The sequence below is a fragment of the Chiloscyllium plagiosum genome, chromosome 7, assembly GCF_004010195.1.
Source record: "Chiloscyllium plagiosum isolate BGI_BamShark_2017 chromosome 7, ASM401019v2, whole genome shotgun sequence".
Lineage (NCBI taxonomy): Eukaryota > Metazoa > Chordata > Chondrichthyes > Orectolobiformes > Hemiscylliidae > Chiloscyllium > Chiloscyllium plagiosum.
The window spans coordinates 16,709,725-16,732,660 of record NC_057716.1 but is presented as its reverse complement, the minus strand read 5'-3'; the positions used below and the strand labels follow the sequence as shown (position 1 = coordinate 16,732,660).

The 22,936-nt window shown below is 40.4% G+C and overlaps 1 protein-coding gene across 1 annotated transcript in view; it reads right to left on the bottom strand.

The window, feature by feature from the left end:
* Window positions 1–22,936, bottom strand: part of ndufa10 (NADH:ubiquinone oxidoreductase subunit A10) — a 66,595-nt gene that overhangs the window by 5,770 nt on the left and 37,889 nt on the right. Inside the window, exons 7-8 of the mRNA XM_043693102.1 lie at window positions 15,396–15,450; window positions 5,175–5,260 (exon numbers count right to left, since the gene is read on the bottom strand). Coding sequence (XP_043549037.1) covers window positions 5,175–5,260; window positions 15,396–15,450 — 141 coding nt within the window. The remainder of the gene's footprint in view (window positions 1–5,174; window positions 5,261–15,395; window positions 15,451–22,936) is intronic.

Below are 22,936 nucleotides of genomic sequence, written 5' to 3'. Positions count from 1 at the left end.
GACTGTTAAATTTTATATGTTTTTGCTGCATCCCCAAGGCAAAAGATGCGTGGTAAACCATATTGCAAATCAGTTGGTGCAAATAAAATTGCCTTCTTTTAAAAGATATTAACTCATTTACTGAAATGCAGCAAAATAGCAATGGGAACATGAATAATTTGTACAATAGCATCAATATTAATTTATAACCTGCAGTTCCATAGTTTCACAACATCTTCTAACTCATAAGTTTTGCATTGCAATTAAGTGTCTGCCAATGAATTTCCTTGGTTCATATCAACCACACTCTAGAGATATAGTGGCTCCTGAAGTGAGCCGTCCTGATGTAAGCCTATAATCTATCAATTGCTAAAGGCTTTCTCTACAGTGCCTAAAAGTCTTAAAAACATTTTCTTCCAAAGCTAGGCAAAACAGTGACTGATCTTCTTATTGTCCTCTCTAAAATGAGTGATACTGTTGTATTTGAATACAAGTGCACTGTTATATTTCAGATTGCAAGGTCTTTTATGCTTTTGCCTATTGAAGCTGCACTGAATCTTTCAAAGAGCACAAGGAACAATGGCAACATTTATGTGGAGCAGACAATGAGTGACTCAAACTAAGGACATATTGCTGCCATTTCAAATGAGTTCACATCTCTTTCTTACTAACAACAGATTATCCAGTCAAAGGCAAAAAATTCTGATCAAGAGAAAATGCCAACGTAATTAACTGAGACAGAACTTAACAGCAAAATAACAAAGGTTATGGAGCACACAATTATTAACATGTAAAAAGGTTATGCTGTTAACCTCAAAACTGGGGCTCACCATCAGCATCAAGAGATTCAAGACATTTGCTGGATTTTTACAGGAAATGAGAATTAAAATTGCTACAGAAAGTTAGAACAAGTGTTTTAACAATGCAAGGACCACTTAACTGACATTTGTTTCTCAACCTCAGTGGCCCACGAACAGAATATTCAGCTGTGGAGTTTCATTCCTGTAGGAATTGCTGTTAAAGCTCTACTATCCAAGTTGCTTGCCTATTTTTCCTTTGCCTCCCTTCTCTTCACAACCAAATCATTTTCCCTCTTTTCCTACGTCATTGACTACTTCATTTGAGTCCAATTGCTAATCCAATTAAATCGTCTTTAACACTGGCTTGCTGAACACCATCACGCTTTCACGTCGCTTATTCTGTAGTTACCAACATATCCATATAACACTGGAAACCGATGCTAAATAATATTTACATAATTAAACTGTTCAGTGGTTAGCCTGGTCTCTGGTTGTTTTCCCCAGTGCTCCCACACCCACTCTCAGTCCTAGGCCCCTCCTTCCCATGGCTCCCAATGTGAATCTTCAATCTTGATGTCTTTCAAATTCTTGGTGGTCACTGTCACCACTGGACACGTCAGCTATTGTTCCCACTCTGGCCTGACCCCTGCTCATGCCCCCAGTCCTATTCCTGCCCACTGTTTTCACCTTTAAAGTCCCTGGTGTTTACTGCTAACAGCGGGGACTTGCTGTCCCTCTGTTCTGATCTTACACTGAACACATCAGCATCATCTGTCACTGGAGTTAGTTACTGCAGATTATCCTGGGTCGAGTTCTGCTACAAACTGAGAAGGAGACTGGGCTTATGCCCAAAACATCGGTTCTCCTGCTCCTTGGGAGCTGCCTGACCTGCTGTGCTTTTCCAGCACTATACTCATGACAAACTGAGGAGGAACCTGGTCAATCTAAAACTTAAGTGGGTTAGTCTAATTTTTTTTAAAACATTTATTTACACCACAAAATTTATACTTATTTTGCTTTTTATCTTAATGGCATTTTATTTTCTAAGGTCAGCATTTAATGATATAAGTTGAAGGCCATGTTTTAAAAAGTTTTATTTTCTGTTGTGAAATACCTTAAAGCACCAAACTGTACAGTTTTGCTATTATGCAGAGTGTCTGATTTTGTAAGTTACTTCAGTTGGGAATGCTCAGCATTACAGATGTATAACATTATAGTTTGTACATTGTTTTTCCAGGCAAAAAAAAATGTACAAGTGAACCAAACTCCAGTTTTAATACTGATTCCTATCAAGGCTTATGATTCACTTAAAAGTTTTCATTTCCAACTTTAATGAGAACTTGCTGCATTTACTTTTCCATTGCTCACACTGTACTCTAAGATAAACTGTTGACTCTTTTGGAGATCTCAGATGTGTCCTTGCTGCTGTGCTGTCAGCCCAGTAATCCACAGCACTAAAAATTTACAATTAAAATCTGCAGAAAACAGCTCAACTTGTGGTGCATGCGATGAGTTTACATACAGCATTTGCAGAACAGAGAAGAGGTAATTCTGTCTAAAACTTCTATGCCAACATTTACATTCTGCATAGTAGCAAATTCCAAATTCTAACTCCCCTCCAAGTGAAGAAAGGGGTCTTAGCACCATTTCGGGCATTCACCCTGTGCTGATACATAGGCCTTCAGTAACACCACTAAAAACAAGTTGGTTTTTACACTGCTGTAGGTGGGATCTTTCTGTATACACATTACAATTTTCTGCAGACCCTGCTCCTGAAATTCTAGATTTAGCAACCTCAAAACCTACAGACAAGATGCTATGCTTACAACAAAGTGGCTTAATTCAATCTGTCCTGTAAATGTGAGAGGCTGTTTACATTGCTAGAGTTGCCACTGAGGAAGAGTGATGTTAACACTGAAGGATTAAATGATCACATTGGCATTATGGCAATTTTATTAATTGAATTTAAGACGAATCCAATTTAAATTGGGTGACGGACAAAAAGTGAACTAATTATTGTTACAAAGGACAACACAGTGTTACTTCACATACACAAAAATGTGCAAGACACAACAATAATCAGAAGTTCACACTTGACTTGTAAAATAGTTAATTAATTGAGAACCATGAACAATGAACCTTTAAACTCAGACAAATCATAGGGAAATGCAGGAAGGAAGTTATCACTTTTTTTTATAAACTTCAAAAATATTCAGTTCACTCTTCCTTTAAAATGCACACCATGGAAGTGCAGCTCGACGCAGAATCTTGCTCAAATATCCTCCTGATGATAATAAGTGCCAATACAAAGATTGATCAGTCACTCGACATTTATACGGAAACCACAGACATTTCCAAACTCTATAGCTTTACAAAAAAAGCCAAAAATCTGTAATAAAAACAAAATGAGGATAGACCCATCAAATGTGACAGCAGTTATGCAGAGAGAAACACTTCAGGCCTGTGACCTTTCATCAGAATTCCTCCACGAATAAAGGAAAATGCTGCAGAGAACCAAGCAATCCTTGGTGGCAAGACTCTGATGCAGGCAACAGATTTGAATGGGTTGGGAGAATGAATGTTGTGGTGCAACTCCTGACACTTCATTTAGGAGTGGTACAAACTTGCACACCTTACCTACATCTATATATTTTTGCCCCACTCACTTCCAGTATTTCCAATTACTCCACTTGATAAGTATACATCTACTGGAATGAAACAGGGACACAGCTCAGTCAACGTTTTCTGAAGTGAAATTGGTCTCTGTCCATAAGTGCTGTTTTCATGTGGTGCCTATACCTCCAGACTCATTTACTCTGCTGCTTCTAGGAAATAGATTTGATCTTTAGAGGGCTCCATTGCACAGCAGTTAACCCTGTTGCTTGAAAATGGTATTCCTTAACATCGCCTACAAAACATTCTCAATGAGGAATTAAATAAAGACAGGGACACGGTTATACTGGAATGACAGAATCCTACAAAAGCCAACAACAAATACCAGAAAGATATTTATGATGTTGTGGATTTACTAGTTTATAAAAGGCACTTGTTGATTTACTTTTCTATTCAGTTTTTGTAGTGCGTTGGAGTATTTCCAAACCAAAAAAAAGTAAAGCAATCTACTGTTGAGACGTTGACAAGAGCAGCCTGCTCTCAGACAGAAACAGGAGCAGTACATGCCTTAACCTTACAGCCTAAGTCAAGCTCCTTAATACAGGATGGAGAGGGTCAGCAAGGAGTGGAATATACAAGTGTATGAAAAGATAGACAGGGTAAGACAGATAACTTAACAGACCTGCTTCAGTCACAATGAACCATAATGCATCAGGACCTTCAAATGAATGCCCCAAAATGACCTTCAATTTACTAGTAAGTGGCCCTGTCTGTAATATCCCATGGTATTATTTTGAAGAGCTTTCCCCATGACCTGACATACACTTGTCTTTAAATCAAAATCATTTAAAAGAAACTAATCTCAAACCTGCAGATGTGACAAAAATTATGTACCCATTTAGTGCAATTCTGTTACTCAAGTGCTCCCTGCAAAGAACTGAAATGGTAACTGGCAACCAAATATATGTTGAAGTAAACAGTTATTCATTATATCCACAGATTTTTCAGTTGCCCTCGCCTAATTACTAGATGTTCATAGCTGCCATGCCAAATCCCTGAGAACTGAAATTCTCCATTACATTAACACTAGCTGATTCAGTTGCCCTTGTAATTTGTGACCAGAATGCCAGGTCATAATGAGCTCCTTGACCTAGATGTCTACAATAGAAGCCAATGATCACGTTTCACAGCAGAGCAGCTGAAGTAGAGAGAAACAGGTGTGGAGTGATTCAGACAAGAGGCTTCTGTCGAGACAGGTAAAACATTATCCAAAGATAATAAACAGATGAGAAACAAGACTGTGTGCACGGGACTGTCAACCACGCTGTGGCAACAGATTTTCAGCACCCGAATCAGAACACAAGTTTGCAGTACTCCCTCAGTTGAGTACCAAAATGTGATTTAAAAAATTACAACCCATCTAGCAGGCAGTTGTCCATGAATGTCTATTTAGCACTTCACTGAAATCTGAGAGCTGGCACAAAAACAGAACATTCTGTAAATGTACAGTAAGTCCAAGAGCATCCATAAGAGAAACAACAGATTTGACACTTCAAATATGCACTCTTGGCTAGAATCCAGCAGCTACTCAAACAGTATGTCATCTTTCACTTTACAGGGATTGATAGACCTGCTGTACGTTTTATGTTTATTTTTGACTACTCTTTCAGACTTTCAATTTTACTGTCTTTAGGTATTCTTAGCGGCACAGTGCACTCATCAGAGGACAAACTTATTCTGAATGGTATTAATGTCCCCCATCAGTGTAGCCCATGTACTCACAGCAGTCTGAGTAAATGGAAGGAAACGTCACTTTGTTCCAGCCATGGCCCTTTCTCCCATTTCAAGAGTTTAACGTCCTCAGCAACCTGCAATTACACCAGTGGTAGTTTAGTCACAGACCGTCATTCAAAGTTTATTTTTCTAATAGAACAGGATAGAGACGTTTGATCAGGATAAACAGCTCCATTAGAAATAGCACAACCACCCAAACTAATTGGCTTCCTCCAAGGTGGCAACCTTGTTTCAACAACAACTTAGCTTTTTTATATCACCTTTGATGTTGCAAAATGTTCCAAGGAAACTTAAGACCAAGGTGACATTAGGAAAAGTATCAAAACAAACTCAAAGGTAAGTTTCAAAACAGAGTCTTAAAAAACTGTGGAGAAATTTAGAGAGAGAATTTCTGAGTCAAAGGATCAAGCAAATGAAAGTATGAAGCAAACATTGCATGACCATTGATCACATTGCCTGTGGGCTGTAGATTGTCTACACATAACAGTGGCTTGATCTCACAAGCCATTGCTGAAATGTACTTGAGCGTCTAGAGAATGCAACAGATGTTACAAAAGGGCAGATTTTCTCTTTCTGTACAACACCCCGAAACCACCATTAGAGAGAGGACAAACCCTCAAAGTGCATCATCAAAAGACATGATGAATGTGTTGCCCAAATCAAAAGTCAATGTTTCAAGTCAGATCAAATTTCTCACCTGCGTATCTCTCAATAATGAAAAAGGATGACACTTCAAATCTGAACAAAACTAACAGGCCATTTTTAAAAAAATGTTACTCTTTGGGTCTAATCCACCCAATATGACTGGTTATGGCTTAGATCTGCAGCTAAAACAAGACTATTTTTGTACATTATGCATCCAATATCACTAAGGGATTAATGTAGAAGAATGAGGTCTTACTGAAAATACATAGGGGCTTTGGTGAAACCAGACCTACAGTACCGTGTGCAGCCAGGTTCCAAGAAATCAGTTGAATTAGGGAACTCTCTAGTCTGAGGTACACAGAGACATTTCTGTGGCCAGCAGCGAACAGAATAGTGTGTTGCTTCCCCGGCACCAGGATCAAGGATGTCTCAGAGAGGGTGCAGAATGTTCTCACGGGGGAGAGGGGCCAGCAGGATTTCATTGTCCACATTGGAAACAATGACATAGGAAGGGTAAAGGTTGAGATTCTGAAGGGACGTTACAGAGAGTTAGGCAGGAATTTAAAAAGGAGGTCCTCAAGAGTGGTAATATCTGGATTACTCCTGGTGCTACGAGCTAATGAGGGTAGGAATAGGAGGACATGCAGATGAATGCATGGCTGAGGAGCTGGTGTATAGGAGAAAGATTCATGTTTTTGGATCACTGGAATCTCTTTTGGGGTAAAAGTGACCTGTACAAGAAGGATAGATTGCGCCTAAATTGGAAGGGGACTAATGTACTGGCAGGGAGATTTGCTCGAGCTGCTTGGGAGGACTTAAACTAGTAAGTGGGGGTGGGGGGGGGGGGGGGGGGGGACCACCCAGGGAGATAGTGAGGAAAGAGATCAATCCGAGACTGGTACAGTTGAGAACACAAGCAAGTCATACAGTCAGGGCAGGCAGAGACAAGGTAGGACCGATAAATTAAACTGCATTTATTTCAATGCCAGGGGCCTAACAGGGAAGGCAGATGTACTCAGGGCATGGTTAGGAACATGGGACTGGGACATCATAGCAGTTACAGAAACATGGCTCAGGGATGGACAGGACTGGCAGCTTAACTTTCCAGGATACAATTTTTTTTTTTTTTAGATTACTTACAGTGTGGAAACAGGCCCTTCGGCCCAACAAGTCCACACCGACCCGCCGAAGCATATACCACCCAGACCCATACTCCTACATTTACCCTTTCACCTAACACTAGGGGCAATTTAGCATGGCCAATTCACCTAACCTGCACATTTTTGGATTGTGGGAGGAAACCGGAGCACCCAGAGGAAACTCACGCAGACACGGGGAGAATGTGCAAACTCCACACAGAGAGTCGCATGAGGTGGGAGTTGAACCCGGGTCTCTGGCGCTGTGAGGCAGCAGTGCTAACCACTGTGCCACCTACAATGCAACAGGAAGGATAGAAAGAGAGGTAAGAGAAGGAGGGCAGTGGCAGTTTTGATAAGGGATAGCATTACAGCTGTATTTAGGGAGGATATTCCTGGAAATACATCCAGGGAAGTTATTTGGGTGGAACTGAGCAATAAGAAAGGGATGGTCACCTTATTGGGATTGTATTATAGATCCCCTAATAGTCAGAGGGAAATTGAGAAACAAATTTGTAAGGAGATCTCAGTTATCTGTAGGAATAATAGTGTGGTTATGGTCAGGGATTTTAACTTTCCAAACATAGACTGGGATTGACATAGTGTTAAGCGTTTAGATGGAGAGGAATTTGTTAAGTGTGTACAAGAAAATTTTCTAAATCAGTATGTGGATGTACCTACTAGAGAAGGTGCAAAATTTGACCTATTCTTGGGAAATAAGGCAGGGCAAATGACTGAAGTGTCAGTGAGCGACCACATTAGGGCCAATGACCAAAATTCTATTAGTTTTAAAATAGTGATAGAAAAGGATCGACCAGATCTAAAAGTTGAAGCTCTAAATTGAGAGAGGCCAATTTTGACAGCATTAGGCACCAACTTTCAAAAGCTGATTGGGAGCAGATGTTCGCAGGTAAAGGGACGGCTGGAAAATGGGAAGCCTTCAGAAAGAAGTCTAGAGACAGTATATTCCTGTTAGGATGAAAGGAAAGGCTGGTAGGTATAGGGAATGCTGGATGACTAAAGAAATTGAGGGTTTGGTTAAGAAAAAGGAAGCAAATGTCAGGTATAGACAGGATAGATCGAGTGAATCCTAAGAAGAGTACAAAGACAGTAGGAGTATACTTAAGAGGGAAATCAGGAGGGCAAAACGGGGACATAAGATAGCTTTGGCAAACAGAATTAAGAAGAATCCAAAGGGTTTTTACAAATACATTAAGGACAAATGGGTAACTAGGGAAAGAATAGGGCCCCTCAAAGATCAGCAAGGCAGCCTTTGTGTGGAACCGCAGAAAATGGGGGAGATACTAAACGAGTACTTTGCATCAGTATTTACTGTGGAAAAGAATACACATATAGAATGTAGGGACATAGATGGCAACATTTTAAAAAAATGTCCATATTACAGAGGAGTAAGTGCTGAATGTTTTGAAATGCATAAAAGTGGATAAATCCCTAGGACCTGATCAGGTGTACCCTAAAACTCTGTGAGAAGCTAGGAGGTGGTTGCGGGGTCTCTTGCTGAGATATTTGTTTCATCGATAGTCACAGATGAGGTGCCAGAAGACTGGAGGTTGGCTAACGTGGTGCTGCTGTTTAAAAAAGGTGGTAGAGACAAGCCAGGGAACTATAGACCAGTGTGGGCAAGCTGTTGAAGGGAATCCTGAGGGACAGGATGTACAAGTATTTGGAAAGGCTAGGACTGATTAGGGATAGTCAACATGGCTTTGTGCGTGGGAAATCATGTCTCACAAACTTGATTGAGTTTTTTGAAGAAGTAACAAAGAAGATTGATGAGGGCAGAGCAGTAGACGTGATCTACATGGACTTCAGTAAGGTGTTCAACAAGGTTCTTCAAGAGAGACTGGTGAGCAAGGTTAGATCTCATGGAATACAGGGAGAACTAGCCATTTGGATACGGAACTGGCTCAAATGCAGAAGACAGAGGGTGGTGGTGGAGAGTTGTTTTTCAGACTGGAGGCCCGGGACCAGAGGAGTGCCACAAGGATCGGTGCTGGGTCCACTACTTTGCATCATTTGTGCAAATGATTTAGATGCAAGCATAAGAGGTACAGTTAGTAAGTTGGCAGATGACACCAAAATTGGAGGTGTAGTGAAAAGCGAAGGTGGTTACCTCAGATTACTATGGGATCTTGATCAGATGGGCAATAGGCTGAGGAGTGGCAGATGGGAGTTTAATTTAGATAAATGCAAGGTGCTGCATTTTGGGAAAGGAAATCTTAGCAGGACTTATACACTTAATGGTAAGGTCCTGAGGAATGTTGCTGAACAAGAGACCTTGGAGTGCAGGCTCATAGCTCCTTGAAAGTGGAGTCGCAGGTAGATAGGATAGTGAAGAAGGCATTTGGTATGCTTTCCTTTATTGGTCAGAGTATTGAGTACAGGAGTTGAGAGGTCATGTTGCAGCTGTGTAGGACATTGGTCAGGCCACTGTTGGAATATTGCGTGCAATTCTGGTCTCCTTCCTATCGGAAAGATGTTGTGAAACTTGAAAGATATAAAAGAGACCTAAGGGGCAACGTTTTCACGCAGATGATGGTATGTGTATGGAATGAGCTGCCAGAGGAAGTGGTGGAGGCTGGTACAATTGCATCATTTAAGAGGCATTTAGATGAGTATATGAATAGGAAGGGTTTGGAGGGATATGGGCCAGGTGCTGGCAGGTGAGACTAGATTGGGTTGGGATATCTGGTCGGCATGGACGGGTTGGACCAAAGGGTCTGTTTCCGTGCTGTACATTTCTATGACTATGACTGTGACCAAAAGTTATTTAGATTGACTCCAGATAAAGTGGGCTCTGGGGGATAGTGAGGGTCTGGGGAGGTGTTGGGACTGGAGAAGGAGTGGACCAAAGTCTCCCAGAGGGAATGATCCCTGCCGAAGGCTGACAAGAGAGGGGAGGGGAAATGTGTGTCTGGTGGTGGCATCCCAGATGAGGGACCCTTTCCTGCTGTGCAATGGAAGACAGCGAGTGAGTGTTGAAATGCAGGAGATGGGTCAGACAAGGCTGAGGGTTCTGACAACTGTGGTGATGGGGAATCTTCAGTTGAGGAAGAGGGTGGACATTTTGAAGGCTCCACTTGTTGAAATTAGCATCAAAGGAATGGGTGTGGAGATGGAGGAACTGAGAAAATGGAATAGAATCTTTATAGGAGGCAAGGTGCAAGGATGTATAGTTGAGGAAACTGTGGGACTGGTGAGTTTGTATTGGGTATTGAGTCGATGTGTTCTTACAAAGACGTTTTCTGTTGAACATTGAAGGATGGAGTTTTTTGAAGAAGTGACTACGATGATGGATGAGAATAGAACAGTGGATGTTGTCTACATGGACTTTAAAGCATTTGACAAGGTCCCTCCCGGTGGGATGGTCCAGAAAATGTAACCACATGGAATCCATGGTGAGTTGAAAAGTTGGATACAAGATTGGCCTTTTCACAGAAGAGAGAGGGTAGTTGTGGAGAGGTGTTTTTCTGACTGGAGTCTGCAACCAGTGGTGTTCCATAAGGAACAGTGCTGGGACCTCCGTTGTTTCTAATGTATAAAAATGATTTGGATGAAAATTATATGTAAACTTGCAGAGGACAAAGAAAATTGGTGGAGTTGTGGATAATGATGAAGGATACTGAAGGATACAGTAGGATAGCTGCAGAAGTTGGCCAGCTGGAAAGTTGGGCAGAGAGACAGCAGATGGAACTTAATCTGGATAATGTGAAGTTGATGCACTTTAAGAGGTCAAATGCAAGAAGAAAGAATACTGTAAATGGCTGGATTGCAAGTGACAAAAATAGATAAAAATAATAAGAGATATTGGTGAAGGCGGCAAATGACATGCTTGCTTTCATTAGTCGGGGCACTGATTATCATAGAATCCCTACAGTGTGGAAACAGGCCCTTCGGCCCAATAAGTCCACATCCACCCTCCGAAGAGTAACCCACCCTGACTCATTCCCCTACCCTATTATCCTACATTTACCCCTGACTACCGCACCTCACCTACAAATCCCTGAACATCATTTAGCATGGCCAAATCGCCTAACGTGCACATTTGGATTGTGGGAGGAAACCGGAGCACTCGGAGGAAATCCACACAGACACAGGGAGAATGTGCAAACTCCACACAGACAGTCGCCTGAGACAGCAGTGTTAACCACTGAGCCACCATGCCGCCCATGTTTTTTTCTTTTTGTTTTCAACAATTCCTTTCCTCTCCAGATGGAGACAGCTTTTTTAGCTGGGAATTGGAGGATTGGTAGAAATGCAGAGAAACAGAGACAGGAAAAGCAAATTATTATTTAGACAAGACACCGGCTGTTGGCCAGGACCAACCTGCTTCAACATTTTCAACTTGTTTCCCAGAGTGAGGAAGGGCCTGAACATTTTCTTTGACACTCAAACCCACGTTGAGAAGGTTTCCCCCAAGAGCAAGCTCGACTTTTATCTGTTAGCAATTCCCCTTCTCTGTACTAGTTGTCCTTGGCCCTCACAGCTCAGAGAGCCCTCTACCCACACAGCCTCCCTAATTGAATATGAGAATTGGCATGTCATGTTGCTGCTGTATAAGACTTTGGTACGCCACATTTAAAGTACAGTGTGCAGTTCTGGTCACCACACTACACAAAAGAGGTGGATGCTTTGGAGAGGGTGCAGAAGAGATTTACCAGGATGTTGCCTGGATTAGAGAGCATGAGCTATTAGGAGAGGTTGGACAAACCTGGATTGTTTTCATTGGAGCGTTGGAGGCTGAGGGTCGACCTGATAGAAGTATATAAAATTTTGAGAGGCATGGTTAGGGTGGATTGTTGGAGGCTCTTTCCCAAAATGGAAATGTCAAATATTCGAGGGCATAGGTTTAAGGTGAGGAGGAAGTTGAATGGAGATGTGCAAGGTAAGTTTTTTTTTTAAAAGACATAGGATAATAGGTGCCTGAAATGTGCAAGGAGGTGGTAGAAGCAGATATAACGGCAAAGTTTAATGAGCATTTAGACAGACACATGAATAGGCAGAGAATAGAGGGATATGGACTATGTGAAGGCACAGGGGATTAATTTAGAACAGAATCACGGTCAGCACGGAATGGTGCTCTATGTTGGCTGGAACAAAGGAGACGTAGAGTTACAGGTAGTATTGGGGAGAATGGCTTTAGGTGGACTGTTCATTTTGGGAGCTGGTGCAGAGAATGACAAACTGAATGGCCTCATCCACATTGCAACAATCCACTATTCAGTAACCGTTCTGATTTAGGCTCAACCAAGATTGAATTCACTTAAAATTAAATAAACAGTGCTCATACAAACCCATTCAACTTGTTTATCCTTGCAAGTAACAGTTTCAACAGTGTAAGGTATACCACTGGAGACCTTTCAGGGCAAACACAAAATCCAGAACAAATAAATTGACAGGCTTAGCTTGGTGCCGTTTGATTTATTTCAAGTGAAATAGCCAAGACAAAATATGGAACATAAGCTCTTTGAAATTGGGATCAAGAATATATTAGGTCAATTTGAATCAGTTGATGGTCACTTTAACCAACACACTCAATACGTCAGCACGTATAAAGTGATTCATTCCAGTTTTAGCAATTCAAAATGCGTCACAAAAACCACAATCATGCTCCAATTAAAAATTTTAGAGGCATTACAAGTAGGTTGAAGTCTCAAAAGGGAAAGACATGCCCTAACAGCAGAGTTATTGAAAAGACCATTACTGTTTTTTCATTCAAAGTTACATGTGAACCTGCCACAGCGTTGAAAGATCCATTATTGCTGAGGAATATTAAAGGCTGTTTTAATCCTGTGGCAGGTGTATCAGTAGTTTCTTTTGTCCCTCTATGCCTTTTGGCTGTCTGCCATTAAGCTTCGTAATTCCCTCAAAATGTACATTTTTGTTGTTTACAGATGCCATGAATGACATATGGCTAGCTTGATCTAATCATGAAAAATTGTGCTTCCTAAATTAGAGTTTGGGGTTTTCCCCAATGGTCCGATTCACATTCATGGCTAGATGGCAAATTGTAATATCAAAAGCAGTCTCACTTGCACTGAAGCCTACTGCCATGAATTAGCATGTGTAGTCTTGTTTTGACAACCTGCATGTAACCACTAAAAACTGTTCAGGATGCCCTTTCACCAGGATTTGAAAACAAGTCCATTTAAAATAAATAGAATAGACTCATTAATAGATAGAATAATTCACAGAAGCAAAAGGACATGAAAGATACACTACAAATACACTTCACAGGAACTGTTCTGAACACTGAATAAGTCTGAAATCCTCCAGGTTTCCTTAAATACGTGATAGAACTTTGTCAAATCACGTACATTAAGATTATAGAATCATAGATTCCCTACTGCGCAGAGAGGCCATTCGACCCATTGAATCTGCACTGACCGGCCAAAGATCATCCCACTCAGATCCAATCCCCTCCCTACCCCCATATTTCTCATGGCTGATCCAACTAGCCTGCACATCCCTGAACACTATGGGCAATTTAGCATGGCCTATGCACCTAACCTGCACATCGCTGGACAGTGGGAGGAAATTGGAGCACCCGGAGCAAATCCACACAGACACAGGGAGAATGTGCAAACCCCACGCAGATTGTTGTCTGAGGCTAGAACTGATCCTAGATCCCTGATGCTGTGAGGTAGCAGCGCTAAGCACTGAGCCACCAAGCCAGGAAATCAAAGAAAGTGGTAATTTGTGTGCTAACACCAGGTATGTGTCCCATTCCCTCAGAACATCCATTTTCCATTTAGAACCAGAGTGAAGTCGTCAGATTCTACTTTAACACCAGTTTTGTTTTTAAAAACACATCATGCAAGATATTTTTATTAGTTGGTGCATTAAGATATTTTTGATTTCAATTATGTTTAAATTAATTACAAAACAGAATGAAAATATGATGTGGATAGAAGTGAAAACAATGGTGGTCCATTAGCAACCATTTGGATATATTCCAAGTTGGTGTGAATATGTAGGAGTTGAAAATTGGTAAGAGGGATTGTGTGTGACAGGAGAACTTTTTTTTTTATTCTTAATGCCCTTACCTGAATTCAAAAAAATCCACAATACGTTAAAACTTCAAAGGGAGAACCTGTTGCCAACTCTTTCCTTCAAAATGCCAATGACTTTGTGTTATCCCCAGACATCATATGAGCTAAGGTATATGGGCCATTTGGTCCCCCAACTCTGCTCTCCCATTCAAAAATATGGTTATTATAACCCTGAACTCCTCTGTCAATCACAAATCTTTTTAACTCAGGTTTGAATACATTCACTGGTCCAGTTTCCACAGCTTTCTGTGGAAGAAAATTTCAAGCCAAATGATTGTCAAGAGACAAAAAAAAACCTCTTCAACTCCTCCTTAAAAATTGGAGAACCCTTGTTTTTAGACTGTGCCAACAATTCTTGATTTCCCTGAAAGAAAACGTTCTGTCAGCATCAACACATCGGTTTCTTCCAGACTAGTATCACCTCTACTGGCATGAATCAAACAGGTAGTACACCTATACACCCAGTGGTGCCAAACAGCTGATATCCCCTCAAGATACCTCAGGACCCAAGGGAAAATAAATAAATGAGCAAAGGATACAACAATGCATGTACTTAAAATGGACAGGAATGCAAAATAAAAAAAAACAGATCTTATGTCCAATAGGGTGTGCAGTTTACTTTCATGTCTAAAGATAAAATGGCACATTTTTAAGATGCTAGGGAAACCAAAGTGGATTGGATGTGAATGCAATGCGACAGATAGCACGCTGTACAACAAAGATGCAATGTACCTTACCATCCAACCTTATATATTAATTGCATATTCAAGTGGTGGACATTAACTGGGAATTTATTTGCTTTTCCTGTAGCAATAAGCTAAAACTGTAGTTGTTGGGTTTGGAGGTGCATCTTTGTGACGTGCATCTCTGTAAATAAAAATGTAAGCAGCTAACAGTCGGCTATTTGAATTAAATCATTTGTCTTAAGACCTCAGCTCTGCAGTCAGGGATAATAATAATCTGGAGACGGTCTCAGAAAAGGCGAGCAGCCATGTCAAAAACAAAATACAATTTCAATGAGCCAGTTACATTCTTCAGAATTGCTCTTCTCCAAATCTATCTGTCCAATTTCAAAGAAGGCGTGAAAGCAAGGGAACCTTCTAGATATCACAAGAACCAGGAGGGAAGAGGAAAGTAACTCTAAAGACACAGACCTGGCCATAATGAGATGAATGGAAATGAATAAATATGTGGAACAGGAGTTACAATTACAAGTAATGTTGCAAATGTAACCTCTTCTTGTCCATCATTGCACAGTAACACATTCTATTATATAGAGAAACAGAATGGGCGATCACTTAGCAGCTGGACAACATGGGACGTAACAGTTTGGAGGGAAGTCCTGTCACTATTCTTACCTTCTCTACATCAGGAGGCTGGAATGTATTATACTGCAAAATTTCAGATGTTTCACTAGGAGGAAAGAAACAAAAGAGTGATTACTGTTGTATTGGCAATATCTGCTGCACAGATCATCCAGTGTCTAACGACAGATATTTTGGAAAACAATGCAACTCTACATATAAATGATTAATTTCTAGAGGATAGCATTTATATACTCAGGTTGAGAAAAGGTCATCAAGCCCATAGACACCCTCTTCACTCATTGCTGTGGGGATTCGATCCTATGTTAGTACGAGATGGAATAAGTACAATAGCAAGAAAAGATGTTGGATCGAAAGTTATAGAATCCATATGTGGAGTTACAAAGGGAAGACAACACTGACGTGAGTAGCCTTTAGACCCCTGAACATAAGTGGTTAGCACTGCTGCCTCACAGCGCCAGGGACCCGGGTTCAATTCCCGCCTCGGGCAACTGTCTGTGTGGAGTTTGCACATTCTCCCCGTGTCTGCGTGGGTTTCCTCCGGGTGCTCTGGTTTCCTCCCACATCCAAAAGATGCGCAGGTTAGGTGAACTGGCCATGCTAAATTGTCCATAGTGTTAGGTGTAGGGGAATGGGTCTGGGTGGGTTGCTCTTTGGAAGGTCAGTGTGGACTTGTTGGGCCGAAGGGCCTATTTCCACACTGTAGGGAATATAATCTAATCTAAGACAGAATAATAAGGAGACAATAAGGGCTGGTTAGAGCAATAGACAGACAATTCATCATGAGTTATTTTTAACTTCAAGTAGATTGAGAAAATTAAATTGGCAGAAGTAGCCATGAAGTATAATTCATGGAGTGTCTTCAGGATCATTTCCTACAATATATTGTGAATCTAACCAGGGACTAGGCTACTTTGGATCTGTAAATGTGCAATTGAGTCAAGTTTAAACAATGATCTCAAAGTATCTCTAGGGAAAAGTGGCCATAACAAGGTAGAATTTAGCATTCTGTTTTTTTTTGGGGGGGGCGCAGTGGAGGAAGCACGCGGAGAGAGAGTGTACGAGATACAGTGCGCGAGAAAAACTTGGGTTGGAAACAACTGCACCAAACTTCAATAAGGGTAAATTATATAGAATTGAGGGCAGAGTTGATGGCGTGGTCTGGGAAAGGTGTTCAGCAGAAAGGATGGTTGATGAACAATGGCAGACGTTTTAAATAAATAACTCATGACTCACAAAGGTATATCCTAGTGAGAAACAGGAACTCTGGAAGGGGATAAAGCAACCTTTCCCGGCTAAGAATAACATCAAATTGAAAGAAAAACATTTTGGTAAAGATTAGTCGAAAATCAAAGGTTTGGGTAAGTTTTAAGAAGCCAACAACAAAAAAAGGGGGAAAATAAACAATGATGGCAAACTAACACAATATAAAACAGACAGTTAAAAATGTATTTAAATATATAAAAATAAACAGTCAGGCAACAGTGAACACAGGCTCCTTAGAGAACAACACTGGGTAAATAATGGGGAATCAGGCAACAGCAGAGGTTTCACAATAAAAGGACACTACTAGCATTCCAAACATACTGACTAACGAAAGGGCTAAAGGGGGAGGAGGAAATTACACAATCACTGGAGAAAAGGTACAACAAAACTAATGGAACAAAACAACTTGATCTTTAAGACCCTAGGATTTCAAAGCTGCATAGAGTGGACGCATTGGTAATAATCTTCCAGAAATCTTTAGATCCTGGAGAGATTTCAAAGGATTGGAAAGCTGCCAATGTAACAAAGGAAAAAGACAAAAAACCGTTAACTATAGGCCAGTCAGCTCTACAACTATCATGGGGAGAATGTTAAGAGTCTATTAATAATAAATTAATAGCAGAGCATTTAGAAACACATCATATAATCAAACAGAATCAGCATAGCTTTCTGAAGGGGAAATCATGCCTGACAAATGTATTACATTTCTTTGAGGAGGGAACAAGAAGGGTAGATAAAGTAGAACCAGTAAATATAATACATTTGGATTTTTAAAACACATTTGATACTAACCAGCCTTGTGTGTGGTACTGTAAGAGCTCATGGTTTTGGGGTAGTATATTAGCATTAATAGAGGTTTGATTAATTAATAGAAGCCAGAGTTGGGATAAAGGAGGCATTTTCAAGATAAGGCAAATTTGTTTGGTGCTCAGGAATCAGTGTTGAAGCTACAATTACTCAATATATAACAAATTACCTAGATCATGGATGTGAATGAACTACTGGCAAGTTTACTGATGACATAAATAGGTGGGGTGGCAAGTTGTGAGAATTGCACAAGGAGTTTGCTAAGAGATATAGAGAGATTTAAATAACTGTGCAAATAATTGGCAGATGGAATATAACGTGAGGAAATGTGAGGTTATGCACTTTGACAGCAAGAATAGAAGAGATGGAAGACAGAAGAAAGCTACAGTTCAGAAGAATTTAGAGGTCCTAGAGCTTGAATAACAAGAAGTTAGCATCAGCAAGTAATTGGGAAGACAAATGGAATGTTGGCCTTTATTATGAGTATGACAACAAGAATAGGCAAGTTATGCTGCAGCTTCATAGAATTTTAGTTAGGCCACACTTGGAATATTACATACAGTTCTGGTCACCACACTACCAGAATGATGTGAATGCTTTGGAGAGTGTACAGAAAAGGTTTACCATGATGTTGCATGGTTTGTGGATTGTAGCTATGAAGGAAGGTTGGAAAGACTGGGTTTGTTTTCACTACAATGCAGGAGTTTGAGAGGCGACCTGATAGAAGTTTTTTAAGATTGTGAATGGCATGGATTGAGCTTTTTCCCTGGGGTGGAAGGGTCAATTACTAGAGGACACAAGTTCAAGGTGTGGAGAGGTTAAGTTTAAAAGACATGTGCAAAACAAGTTTTTCTAACAAATAGTGGTGAGAGCCTGAAACATGTTGCCAGAGGAGGACACAACAGCAGCATTCAAGAAGCACCTGGACATATGCATGAACTGAATGGCAATACAGGGGTATGGATCCTTTAAATGAAGATAGTTTTAGTATGTAAGGGCAAATGTGTCAGCACAGGTTCAAAGGGCCTGTTTCTGTGCTGTACTGTTCTTTGTTCAAAAAGGTGAGGAGTACTAAAAAAAGGAAGATCTTGCTAAAACTATACAAGCCACAAATCAGACTACACTTGGAATACTTTGAACAATTTGGATCCCCTTGTCCAACAAAAATATACTAGCACTGGAGTCAGCCCTCCAATGTTCACGAGGTTGACCCTGGGTAAGGAGAAATCTTATGAGAGATTGAGCAGATACTCATCAGAGCTTAGGAGAATGAGAAGTGACCTTACTAAAACATAAGATTCTTAGGGAGCTTAACAGATGTAGAAGGGTTGTTTCCTCCTGTGGGACAGTCTAGGACAAAATATTGTAATCTCAGAGTGAAGTGTGACCCATTTAATATGGGATGAAGAGGATAGTTCTTTCTCTTAAGAGAGTAGTGAATCTAGAATTCTGTACCACAGAGAACTGTTAATGCTATTCAAGGTCAAATAGACAGAATTTTAATCAATAAGGGACTCAAGGGTTATGGGGATGAGCCAGAAAAATGCAACCAAGGATTAACAGATCAACCATGGTCTCACTGAATGGCACAGCACTCCTCATGGGCTGAGTCGACTTCTAAAACAGCTTAAGTTTGGGGAGGGCCGTGACCAAGTTCAAAATTTTACAATAAAGGCTCCAAGGCAAGCAAGGGTCAAGGCCAGCAAGCACAAGGATGGTAACTGACCAGGTCTGATGAGATGTGCGAAGCAAGTTTTTCCTGCACATTGGGTGTTTGTTGAATTAACATGAACTGAGATTAAGTGGTGAGTATGGAGGTGGGGGTGGAGCTGGTGGTAGTGAGGGAAGTAAAGATGCCCACTAAACTTCCTTTGCTGTCTCCATATGAACTTACATTGTAAATAATTTCCATCACTCAGGTTCTGTACTGCTCCCCTTTCTCTTTCAAAAACATCATCTCTTCAAAATAAATATCATAAATATCATCATCTTCAAAATTCTGCACTTATGCTATAAACACTGAATTAACGTTTAACTGATCTATACTAGCACCCCCATTCCTCAACACAGTCCATTAAACTCTCCATATCTCCTTCCATTCAAACTCCATCATACCCTGAAATGTAATTCCCCCAACCCTTCCCAAATGAGCCATTCCACAAAGTCTTAACATTTTGTTCATCTTTGTGCTCTACCTTTGGAGACAGGAGCATGTTTTGTTATGGTTGTGCTTGTGTTGATCACACAGGTCTTGGTCAAGCAGTGCATCAATTTTAAAATTCTAATCACTGCTTTTGAATTCCTCGATGATATGACCCCTGTCTACATGCTATTGCCTCCAACCCCACAAGCCTGGGAGATCTCTGCTCTCCTCTAATTCTGACTCTTGAGAATCTCCAACATTAATTTCTCCACTATTAGTCATGCTCTCAAGTGCCAACAATACAACACCCATAATTTCCTCCTTAAACCGCTCCATCTCTCTTCTCTCATTTGATGCATTCCTTACAACCCATCTCTTCAGTTAAGATTTTGGTCATCTGTCTTAATATCTCCCCTGTGGCTCAACATCTAATTTTGGGTTGTACCTCTCTTGTGAAGTGCCTTTGAATGTTATAACACATTAAAAGGTGCTATTTGAGAGTCACCTTAGAACATTCTTTTCCACTGGAAGTGCTATACAATGGCAAACTATTACTGTAAAACTCAATGAGAAGTTTTCAAATGACAAAATCCATAATGTACCAAGTGCTTTATTTCAAAGAAAGCACCTGGGTGTAGTAAACATACTGTAACCTTCTCAACAGTGCTAACTTTACTCAACAGATGAGATTAATTATGAGTTGAAAACACATTAAAAAATGAGCTTTGGGAAAACTGGTTCAGCGCAAATCCCATTTCATAATAAAACAGCTTTGGCCAAATGTACGAACAAACATTGCTTAAACTGCAACTTATAAGCACAACCATTCAATATGTTACAAATTACATATATAACAGCCAAGCTCTTTTTGTAAAAAAAAAGTTCAAAAGTGGAGTTTTATTTAAAACAGCCCTTCTCTTGCATTTTTGTGCAGGCTCCCAGCAGTGCTTATTACGTACACAATTATTGCTGTTGCCATTTTTGACATCCTCGTCATTTTTTCCAGAACAAAAGCGTCAATGTCTGGTGTTTGTGGCTTTGTTACATAAGCAAACTTATACAAAATATTCTGCTCAACGCTTTATTTAAATGTCACCAAAACAAACATAAGTGAAGTTCCTTAATGGATCTCTGTAGCTGGAAAGGTCAGCTTTCAATCTTAAGCAAAGTTGTGCAATTTTAGAACCACATATCAAAACTGACAAACATTTGAAAAGGATCAGAATAGTATTTTAACTCACAAAGATTTAAAGCATTTTTTGTGGGTGCTGAGCCATGTTTATTAGGCTGCTAAAAGGGAAGTCAACGGACTTCTAGTTTTCCATTTACGAGCTGTGGCCAAAGGTTGAGTAGGATGCCTGAAGAGCTATTTCAAGGATGTGAGGCAAGAAGGCTCAAAACATCAATTCCCACAACTAGGAGTTACACTAACTGATGTTCAAGGAATATGGCGATATTATTTGTCAGTTAATGTGGGCTGGATAGTTTCATTCAGCAATATTATTAAACACCTCTGAAGCAGGTGGAATTTGAACCTGGCTTCCTGGTCCAGAAGGGGCGTCGCTACCGCTGTGCCACAAGAATGACTACAAGATCTTGGTAACAGGCAAAGAGTAAATGACAACCCATATCGACACCCAATAATAGCTTCACTATAACTGCCTCGAGTCAATCGTGCCCCTCAACCATGAGTGCACCATACGAAGCTAACCATTTCCCAGCAGATTTGACTTGCTGCATGTCCACCATCTTTCCCAGGAAGATCACCAACTCTGACCAACTGTAATTTAAAGCTGATTGTCACAAAGCTAGTCCTTTTTTTTCTAAAAGCTGTTCCTTGGCTCAAGGATATTCTATTCTTGATTTTTTTCAGAGGGGTAACAAACCCGGCCGAGCTCTGATCAGACTGGTTTGGTAAAGAGATAAAAAGGACTGAAGGCCAAAGTGGTCATGTTTTAGAAATGACCTGCAGAATGAAAGGGGAGTGGTCAGCTCTGTAGCTGAGCAGTTTAGTGCAGTCCTGAATTGGATGGGAGCTCAACAGTGAGCTGTATGGAATCTCTGTCTCGCTCTGTCTGTCTGTCGTCTGTCTCTCTTTTCTTCCATTTATAAAGTTTTTCAAGAGGGTTTGCTTATTGGGACTGTTGTGGATATTCAGAACAGCATAATTAAGTCCAGTTTGGATAGACTAAGTGCTGTAGGGGTTCTTTATTCTGTTCTTCATGTTTTATTGTGTAATTTTGTGAATAATTTTTTTTTGTCTGTTTTGAACCTGGTAGTCAACCTCGCTAACTTAATCCGGGTAATTTTCACTGTACACTTACCAAAACAAATTGCCAAGTCATGGTCTGTGCTGTCTGCCTAAGAATGTTTTGAGTGGTCTGGCCGAGTCCATAACATTGATGAACATTGATTAGAAAGAAGCAGTCATTCACGAAATACTGTCTCTCTCCGTATACAACAATACCCAATCCACATACAAACGCTACTGACTGCACAATCTAATCTGATTTCATTTTGACTAGGAGAGCAGCAAGACAGAGCTGTCAATAACAATGCACAACAGACTCAGGACTTGAAGTCAGGTCATGTGAAGTCAGGAGACAAGGAGAACAGATAGTCAGGTAGCCATAACAGACAAACAGAAAGTTGTAGTTAAGAGCAATTATTTACATTTAATGGTGTTGGGCGTAGCTATTTAGCCTTAAAAATGATTTGGACTCAAATTTAAAGTCAGATTTTAAAATTTGATATTGAGACAAAATTGAATGGTGGTGTTGACAGGGAGCAAACTGTGACAAATGCAGGAAGATACGACTAAACTTGCAGAATGAGCTTCAATGTGAACAAAGGTAACAGTGTTTGGTAGGAGTATTAGAGAGGGCAATGCTTCTTCAAAAATAAAAGTGACTCAATCATGGAGAAGAGCAGGCAGATGGGACTAGTTTAGCTTGGGATTATGTTCAGCATGGACTGGTTGGACCTGAGGGTCTGTTTCAATGCTGCTGACTCTATGACTGAATGGTACAGATATGTGAATCATAACAGGTTACTAACAGGTTAATAAGGTCAACAGAAAAGCAACCAAAGCAGTACAGCAGTTCACCTTGAAAATGATAGAATTGAAAATCAGAGCAATTATGTCAAACTCATACAGAATTTTGGTTAGGCCATATTTATGGAATAATGTGAACAGTTCTAGTCTCAGAAAAAGGATGGAGAAGATGATTTATTAGAAAGATTCCAGAGCTGAGATATTACAATCAACAGGAAAGACTGAATGGGCTCGGTTCTTTCCTCTAGAGAAATTAAATGGAGGGGGTTTGACATGTTGAAGCCATTAAGATACTGCAAGGGT